Source organism: Pseudophryne corroboree, chromosome 6, assembly GCF_028390025.1.
Source record: "Pseudophryne corroboree isolate aPseCor3 chromosome 6, aPseCor3.hap2, whole genome shotgun sequence".
Lineage (NCBI taxonomy): Eukaryota > Metazoa > Chordata > Amphibia > Anura > Myobatrachidae > Pseudophryne > Pseudophryne corroboree.
In genome coordinates this window covers 18,568,619-18,578,682 of record NC_086449.1, presented here as the reverse complement: position 1 = coordinate 18,578,682, position 10,064 = coordinate 18,568,619, and the positions used below count along the sequence as shown (strand labels likewise).

General features: G+C 39.5%; 1 protein-coding gene across 1 annotated transcript; it reads left to right on the top strand.

Moving 5' to 3' along the window:
- The first annotated feature begins 8,368 nt into the window (after positions 1-8,368).
- LOC134934082 (olfactory receptor 1468-like) lies at positions 8,369-9,301 on the top strand. Its single transcript, XM_063929591.1, has one exon. The coding sequence runs from the start codon at positions 8,369-8,371 to the stop codon at positions 9,299-9,301; it is 933 nt and encodes a 310-aa protein (XP_063785661.1).
- Positions 9,302-10,064: the final 763 nt, after the last annotated feature.

Below are 10,064 nucleotides of genomic sequence, written 5' to 3'. Positions count from 1 at the left end.
GGGTTAATTGTTGAGCTATCAACAATGATAAAGATATCAGATTAGCAACTATTATTGGCTGGTGAAAATATAATTAATTCTGCTTTAGAAATATTAATTTTGAGGTGGCGAGATGTCATACAAGATAAAATGGCAGAAAGGCGTGGACCAAAACAGTCAGTAACAAATCTGGGGAGGATAGGTAGATCTGAGTATAATCTGATACAGATGATACTGAAATATGAAAGAGCTGATTAGTTTGCCTAGAGTAGTGGTCAAGGTAAAAAAAAAAGACATCTGTCATAACGCGTTGGTGTGAGGGCCAGGATCACTAGTGATTAACTTAAACGGTATAACTTGAGGTGAGAAAGTCTGGACTTTAACATTCTTCACTCATCTCTGTTCATCCATTTCCCATTGTTATGACCAGGGGTCCGTAGCCGGTTTTTGTTTTGTTTTTATATATTTTATCAAATAACATCCCTTTCTGTGAAACCCTTTCACTGCGTTTCTGATACCCAATTTTTTCCTTTATGCATATCCCCCATTTATTGAGAGGAATGGAATCGCAGATTGGAATAAAGAACCACCAGGACTTCTATAAAGATACCTTTATGAATTGGTCTCTGCACTTTCCAGTGTGAGTTGGGTATGCCCATTACATTTATTATATGTCTCACTCATGTGTTGGTGATCCTTGCTGGGAAGTACGGGATTAAGGATAGTGAACCACAAGTGAAAATAAAGATACCTTTATGTGTGTCCACCTCCCTGTATGGATGTGAGTATGGTACACACCTCAATATAAATAGAATAAGGGGAGTAGGAGTCTAGTCTCTAAGAGTCAATATTTATGAGACAAACTTACTACACTATCAGTCGTTCCTCTGTTCTTTTCCCATCCCTGAGGAAAATAATCGATCAAGCTTTTCATCAAAGAAGTGAGGAGGAAGAAAGGATCACAGAACTAAAGATACCTTTATGTGAGGAAAACATCACATTATTACGTGAGTACGGTAAGCATTCTAGGCATTTTATGTCCTGTGTTTCTCCTATCAGAAAAAGGATCTAAGAAAAGGATTAGGCGCATCAGAACTTATCCTAAGATTGTGGATCATAGACTTTTCATATCCCACACCATTTTTACTTCTTGCACATTCATTTAGTTATGTGATGAGCGCAGAGGTGATGTCTGTACTTTTCTGTGTTGTAAGTTTCATAAAAAGGTTTACTTCAAAGGAATCTCTAGTGCTAATAACTGGCTCGTCTGTGTACTTATAATCACAGTGATGCTTTTCTCTTGCTGGGCAAAGTTGTCTCTCTTCTTGAAAATTGGTAGTTGTTTCAAGGGTTTCTGCAATTTCTCTAGCAGTTATTAATACAGCTTCAAAACCAGTCCAGCTTTAGTCTACAAAAAATGTTTTAATGCTCCGGATCATTTCAATTGTTGTTTAAATGTTCATTACTTTGGACTGCAGCATTTTACTAACCACATTTATCCAAAAAAGAATCTCTTACCACAACACTAAACAACATAGTAATTAAAGGGTTTAATATTCTGTCCACTTTTAGATCCTCAGAAGCTTCTACTAAAGCATCTATAATTGAACAACTACGGCATCAACTGTACTCTCCTAGTAAGTACTATTTCAAGGTTTCAAAGTAAGGTCATTTATGTTGTTCTTCAGAATGTGCCATCTATGTGTTAATCATTGGCGTTTCTATAATGGGTGCAATGTGTATGGTGCATACAGGCTCCTTAGAGTAGGGGTGCTCACATCGCATACACTAAAATGTTTTATTACTTACCTTTCTGGACTCTAACGTCAAAACTACAGCTGCGGTAAAAAAATCACAGGCAAAATGGCCACTGCGCATGCACTTAGGATTTAGACCTGCACATGTGCAGTAGACTTTGGCACAATGACCAGAGTCTACTGTGCCATGAAGAGGAGTGAGTCCACCCAGAGTTCTTCACAGTGCAGTGTTCAGGTAAGAACTGCGCATGTGCTGGTGCAGCAGTGTGCCAGTGCATGTCAGACGGATGACGGGCGTCGCTGCCTAGCGATTGCCTCTGCCTGATTGACAGGCAGAGGCGGTCGCTGGGTGTGAGGGGGCATCACAGCGGCATTTGGATGCCGTTTTTGGGGTGCAGTCTGGCCAATGCAGGTGTGGCCGGACCGTGCACGGGAAGGGGGGTGCAGCAGCTGCGCGATTTCACATGCAGCCACTGTGATCTGGGCAGCAATGAGTCACTACCAGCCAGCACACAAAAGCTGCACTCTCCGGGATCTACTCCTGAAGTACAAAAGCATTGCTGCTGGGCGATGCTTTTAACTTCAGTATCGGGGCAGTGACTGACATGCGGGGTGGGGTAGCCCTGTGCTGGGCATCCCCCTGCATGTCTGTGTTCCTGATAAAAGCTGTGCAAAATTTAGCACAGCTACAGTATAATCAACTCAGAATGATGGCCATTGGCCTGAATTTCTCTTGTGGCAATCATTTGCAAATGCTCAGATATGACACTTTCAAATTAGGAAATGCATTATCTGTTGATCTTCAAAAAGGCAAACACTGCATAATCAGTTATATTATTATGCAAATTAGATGTTTCAAAACTGCTCTCCAATCCTCTCTTTCAGCCCAAATTAAATGTCTGTTTTTGGAGTCAATTGTTTTGTTGAGTTTTAAACATTGTGCTAGTTCTACCCAGGAATAGTAAGCTCCAATGTAATATGGTGTAACCTCGTGTTGCAATAATACTTTGAACACATTGCTTCTATCAGAGTGACCTTCAGTAGAGACAAGTGAAGGCTCACACTTTGCCTCTGAACTGAAAACATTGCAACAGAAGCAGAAAATGGAATTTTTGCAGACACTATAAATAAGTCAGTCTCTATGAATTTCCTGTCCATTGCATAAATGTCTGTTGTACATACATGGGGTGGATGTAATGGAGACTGAGATTGCCAGTGGTTAAGGATGCTGGCCGATCATGGATGTTTTTTAAAGTAGCAGTAACTTACAAGGCAAGGTTTTGCATTGTAAGTGATTGCCCCTTTAAAAAACATTGGAGAATGGCCAAGATCCTGCATCTCTGGTGATCTTGGACTCCATTACATCCCGACATTGGATGGAACATCTTTCAATTTTCACAAACTTGGAAATTAAAATGTACTCATTGCACTGGTTCTATTTTGACCAAGATCATTTATATTTTATTAGTTACTTTATCTGACTAATTTGCAGCATCAGCATAATCGAAGATGTTATTGGTTGAAGTCAAAACTGAGACAGTTACTTGCCAAAAGAAAGAACAAAAAATGTAGTTGTAGTTTAAGTCACCTACAAATATACCATTCATAGTAATGGGAGAGAGAGACTATAGAGAGACAGACCAGAGAGAGAAACAGACCAGAGGGAGAATCCAGAGAGAATGAGACCAGATAGACTGAAAAGAGAGAGAGAAAGAGACCAACCAGAGAGAGAGGCAGACATGAGAGAGATAAACCAGAGGGTGAGACCATAGAGAAAGAAACCAGAGAGATAAAAAAAATACCAGAGAGACACAGACGAGAGAGAGAGAGATGGAGAAACCAGTGAGATAGAGACTAGAGAGAAAGATATAGAGACCAGAGAGAGAGAGGACAGAGATAAACTAAAGAGAAAAAGACCATAGAGAGAGAAACCAGAGAGAGACTACAGAGAGAGAGAGAGAGACCAGAAATAGACAAGAGAGAGAGATCAGAGAGAGAGACCAGAGAAAGAGAGAAACCAGAGAGAGACCAAAGATAGAGAGAAACCAGAGAGAGAGAGAGACCAGAGAGAGACTAGAGAGAGACCCAGGAAAAATATCAGATAGAGATACTGACCAGAGAAAGATATGAGAGAGAGAAAAAGAAAAAACAAGAGAGACACCAGAGAGGTAGAGAAACCAGAGAGAAAACCAAGATAAAGAGAGACCAGAGAGGGAGAGACTAACCAGAGAGAGAGAGATAGACATGATAGAGAAACCCGTGAGAGATAGATAGACCAAAGAGAGAAAAAACTAGAGAGACAGAGAGACCTGAATGAGTGAGACCAGAGAGAGAGACCAGAGAGGGAGAGACAGAAATGTGAGAGACAGACATGAGAGAGAAGAACTAGACAGAAAGACCAGAGATAGTTTAAAGAGAGTTTCCAGAAAGAAGACTAGAGAGACAGAGAAATCAGACAGACAGATCAACCAGAGAGAGACAGACATAAGAGAGGGAGAGAAATCAGAGCGATAGAGAGACCAAAATGAGAGAGACCAGAGAGAAAGAGAATAGAGAGAAACCAGAGAGAGAGACCAAATATAGAGAGAAACCAAAGAGCGACTAGAGAGAGACATGGGAGAAAGATCAGAGAGAGATACTGACCAGAGAAAGATATGAGTGAGAAAGAGAAACCAGAGATAGACCAGAGAGGTGAAGAAACCAGAGAGAGAAACAAGATGAGACCAGTGAGTGAGAGACTGACCAGAGAGAGAGAGATAGACATGATAGAGAAACCAGAGAGAGATAAAAAGACCAGAGAGAGAAAGAAACTAGAGAGATAGAGACCAGATTGAGAGAGACCAGAGAGAGAGAGACACACCAGAGAGAGAGAGAGAGAGAGACATGAGAGAGACAGACATGAGAGAGAGAGGGGGACTAGAAGAGAGACCAGAGAGAGCTTGAAGAGATTTACCAGAGAGAAAGACTAGAGGGATATAGAAACCAGAGAGATAGACCAACCAGAGAGAGACAGACATAAGAGAGAGAGAAACCAGAGAGATAAAGAGACCAGAACCAGAGAGGCCAGAGGGAGAGACAGACATGAGAGACAGACATGAAAAAGAGAGAGTGGAACTAGACAGAGAGACCAGAGAGAGCTTAAAGAGAGTTACCAGATAGAGAGACTAAAGAGAGAGAGAAACCAGAGAGAGAGAGAATGAAAGAGATGAAAGAGAGAGAGAAACCACAAAGAAAGATAGAGACCAGAAAGAGAGACCAGAGAGAGAGAGAGAGCGCAATAGAGAGACCAGAGAGAGAGATAGAGAGAGAAATCAGAGAGAGCAAGACCAGAGAGAAACCAGAAAGAGAAAGCAGAGAGAGAAAAAAACTAGATATAGAGAGAACAAAGGGAGATATAGACCAGAGACATATAAATACCAGAGACAGAGAAAGAGAGAGAAAGAACCAGAGATACAGAAGAGACCAGAGACAGGGAGAGACATACATGAGGGAGAGATGCCTTTAAAGAGAAAGAGGCATGCTGTACATGAGAGAGATACCAACTAAAAATATATATAAATATATATATATATAAATATATATATATATATATATATATATACATGAGAAAGAGACCAAAGAGAGAGAGAAACTAGACAGAGACCAGAGAAAGAGAGACCAGAGAGAGACCAGAAAGAATGACCAGAGAGAGAGAGAGACCAACCAGAGATAGTAATTTAGAATATGACACTTGTAAATCTGTCTGTGACTGAGTCTCTGAGTCTGTGTATAAAGCGCTACGCTACAGCAGCCTCAGCTTTTTTCCATGCCAAGTTCCATCGTTCTTCATATACAGATTCAGTTGCACACTGATATACAAGTGTTTCATTTCAAATTTAGCAGCGCGGTCTCCTGGTGCGGTGGGAAATGAAGCTGCCTGGTGCCAGCAGAGTTACATGGGGCCTGCTGGCTCACTTGTACCAGGCATCTCACGATGCATTGCATATTGAGGCTGAATGTATGACAGCACATCTGTACACGTACTGTAATTATTTGAGAATAATTATTGTCTACAAAATATAGAGCTTTGTAATAGCAGTGTATTATATAATCATCTTGAAGATATATATAGTAATGGAAAGTTTTGGGGGGGTTCTGCAAACCAATTCCAAGTGTTTTGCATTTCAAGTCATCCACATATTAATGTTTTTATTATTATTATTATTATTCATATTTTAATTAAGTGCAGGTATTTTTTTTATTTATTATTTTATTGGTTGTTAGTAGTATTATTTTGCTTTATATTTTTACTTATTTTCTTCTTAAATTATCTACAGCAGTGGTTCTCAAACTAAGTCCTCAGAACCCCACACAGGTCACGTTTTCTAGGTCACCCAGCAGTTGCACTGTGTATCACCAACTGTCACATTTTAAAAATCCACAGGTGACCTGCAAAACATGAACCATGTGGGGGTCCTGAGGACCGAGTTTGAAAACCTGTGATCTACAGCAACTAACAGAATTATTTTTCTTGTTTTTTAAATAACCAGTAGAAATATTGCTAAACCTGGACATATCATTATGCATATTCCGCAGTTGAGTAGGGCGCTGCACATAGAGGGCGCTCCGGCTACGACACTCAAGTCAGCCCAGCCTGCAGCCTGTGTCACTCACTGTAAACACATTAGCTGCCAGCCTGTTTATTGCTGCTGCTCGGCGGACGTGGCTCCTCCCAGTGCATTAGTATTTGCATTTAATAAATAACAGGTTGTCATGACATCATGACGCACATTACAACAGGTGCAAACTGTGCTCAGGCTGGACACCACCACCTCATGGATAGACATGTTTGAGTGGTCGGCATGCCCTGACAGCTTTCCTGTCTGTCTGCCGACGCCATCATAACCCAGGGCCAAGTTCTTTAGTCATGCTGCTGATGCTGGGCCAGAGTTTAAGAATAAAATATTTCTGCTATTATTATTCAATTTTGTGGTAGTGGTGCGGCTGCCCTCAGACATTTATTCATGAACTTCTGGCATCCACACTACAGTCTGACTGTCTAATATTATCCAGGGCAGGCTGCTGCAGCATGAGTCCAACACCCCTAGTCTCCAATTTAAATAATCCCAGCCCAGTTTTAAAGCAATTTTGGCCCCACAGATCAATCCAGGCTGACACTTTCTGGTTCTGCCACTGAAGCCATTTTACAGACTGGCTGAAGTTGCTTCCTTCACTTGCAGACTAATGCAGGTCTGTCAGAGATGTTACTGTACAAATTAGTTATGGCAGTGGTTCTGAAACTGTGCACTGTGGCACCCTGGGGTGCATCGGGACACTAGCAGAGGTACCTTGGTTTGGCGGTCCACGACCAATTAAAATTATTTATGGTCAATGTAATAGGCAAAACCAGAACTTTTTCTCCATTTATGATTCGCTAAAAGCTGTTTGGAATTAATTTAAGCAGAAACCAAGTTTCAATGAATTCAAGTATATGTAGACCATCACAGAAATGCTTATACACCTGTCCAAGACTTAAGACCCTTTGGTGCATGAGTATAGATAGTAAGATGATGACGATGATGATGATGATGATGATGATGATGATGATAATGATGATTATGGTCCATACATACTGTACTTATGTTATTGTGTAGATCTTTTACATTTTTTTTTTAGTTTATGAGATGGTGCATTTGAAAAGTACTTTGCTTTGGGTTATTGAAGCCTAATCTGAAACACAAAAGTGGTGAAAAACATGGGTTCAATTGTAATGTCTGTGACATACTGTATGCTTGATGAACACTTGGCTGCATCAGGGATTTTGCATTCAAACTCCAAATCAGGACCAAAGCATCAAAAAAGTCAGAATTTAAGACTGAGTTCAGGTTTAAGTTGAGTTCGAGTTCAAGTCTTAAGGTAGATCACCTCCCTGAATTAGCCTCACTTAGGGCTATATTTATAAAGTTAATTCTGCCATAAAAATGCATAATTATCTGTGTCTGTCATTGCCATTAGTATTTGTCAAGATAAAAAGAAGATATAGGAAACAACTTTTGATTTCTAATCAACAGTGATCAATAGAAAGTTAAAGAGTTATGTAACAAACTGCAGAAATCTAAGCTTTTTGGAGCGTTTCAGCTTTAGATAATGACATCTTCAAATTTCATTACTCCACTTACCTAAATGCAGGGGCGGAGTAAGGGCCACTTGGCCCTTGGGCTGAAAATGTGCAATGGCTTAAATTGAGAATAGGAGGAGATGTGTGGCCAGGACCATGTGGACTTGTAAACCCCCTAAACTATCAGCCCCACTGCCTCCCCAACTATATCAAAAAAGAAAAATTGCAGATTTTTGTAAAAACAACTACCTAGAAATACAATTTTATTACCTATGATTTATGATCGACTATGTGGCAGATCATCAGCATGCTACAATAAGGATGGGGTTATTTCTATGTGGAGGCCATCCCAGCTACATCCACCCCATTGCTAATCTGGACCTGACTAAATTGAGAAGCGCTGCTGGAGACGGATTTTGTACTCTCAGTGATGTTACATTTAAAATATAATCTTTCAGTGATAAGACGTATCATGTGATGAGATAACCAGTATCAGTGTGCTAATTATTTATTCTTATTTATTCTCTTCCAAGCAATGCAAGAGAGCAATATTACTTCTGTCACTGACTTCATCCTCTTAGGATTTCAAAGCCTCCAAAGATTCAAAGCAATATTCCTGTTCATCCTTCTTGTGATGTACTCCATGACTCTATGTGGAAACCTGTTAATCATTACATTGGTGTCCTACAGCAAGAACCTTCAGACCCCCATGTACCTGTTCCTCACTCAACTCTCCACGTCCGACATCATGCTGACCACAACCATTGTCCCCAACATGCTTCATAACATTGTAAATGAAGTGGGCACAATTTCTTTTGTAGGCTGTATCACTCAATTTTATTTTTTTGCAGCAACAGAATGCTCAGAGTGTCTCCTCCTCACTGTGATGTCATATGACAGATATTTAGCCATCTGCAACCCACTGCGTTATAACTGTATAATGGACAGTGCCTTATGCATACAATTGATTATTATATCTTGGCTGATAAGTTTCACACTGGTTTTGATTGATACAGTAACATTGGCTTTGCTGCACTTTTGTGGACACCAAATGATTGATCATTTCTATTGTGACTTTCCTCCTTTATTAGAGCTTTCATGTTCTGATACCTCTGTTCTGCAATTGGAAGCAATATTTATTGGTTTTCCAGTGGTTATTTTGCCCTTCATATTAATAATTGTATCTTATTTATATATTATACAAGCTATCCTAAGGCTTTCATCCTTTACAGAGCAACAGAAAGCCTTCTCCACCTGTAGCTCCCACCTGATCATTGTGTCTTTTTTCTATACTGCTCTGTTCTGCATTTATGTTCTTCCAACACGAGGACAGTCACGGAGTATAAGCAAAGTCTTTTCTTTGTTTTACACTGTGGTTACCCCATTGATAAACCCAATAATATACAGCTTGAGGAATAAAGACATGAAAAAAGCATTTGAGAAATATAGTTGTAAAATTGCATTATAATATTTTTATGGTATTTATACACTATAAAATTTTTAAAATAGCCGATATCCCAAAATGTAATGAAATGACATATGATATACAGTGCAAGTGGTAGTGTATAACTATTCAAGAATACTAGATTACTATGCTAGTCTTTTCCAAAACAATTTTATTATGGCTTCAGTGAAAAAGCATATAATGGGCTAAATTAGAATTAAATCTGTTCCCATAAAGTTTAATCCTCTTAATTAAGTGTATCCCTATATTGTAAGGCTTCTGCAAGCTAGACATTCTAAAGTCCTAACAGTAGAGATTAGTCATAAAAATTATTACAGTAAGTAATATCACCCATATTAGCCCCTTATAACACTTTATCCAATTACATGGTTTATGGTAATATGATATTAGCCCAGTGAAGGCTCAGAGTAGTGTGGGGATTTTAGTTTAAATTAAGAGACAGGTTATTGGTAAAAAGGGGTATTTTGGATTTACAACCTCATCCGGATTCAAGAGAGATGAGTGGAAGATGGCCTTTAACACCATGGATGGACACAACGAATGACTAGTGATGCCATTTGTCCTAATCAATGCCCCTGCTGTCTTCCAAAACTGTGAATAAAATATTTTGAAACCTCCTGTATAAATCAATAGTAGTTTGCCTCGAGGACATACTATGAAGTTCCCTTAATTCATTTCCTGGTGTACATTATCTATTGATCTGATTTGCATATGGACCTTGAGAAAATATAAGCCATTCATTCATGGTCCAAACTAGTGACATAGA

Coding starts and splice junctions, on each gene's coding strand:
- LOC134934082 (XM_063929591.1), top strand. CDS start 8,369: ATGCAAGAGAGCAATATTACTTCTGTCACTGACTTCATCCTCTTAGGA.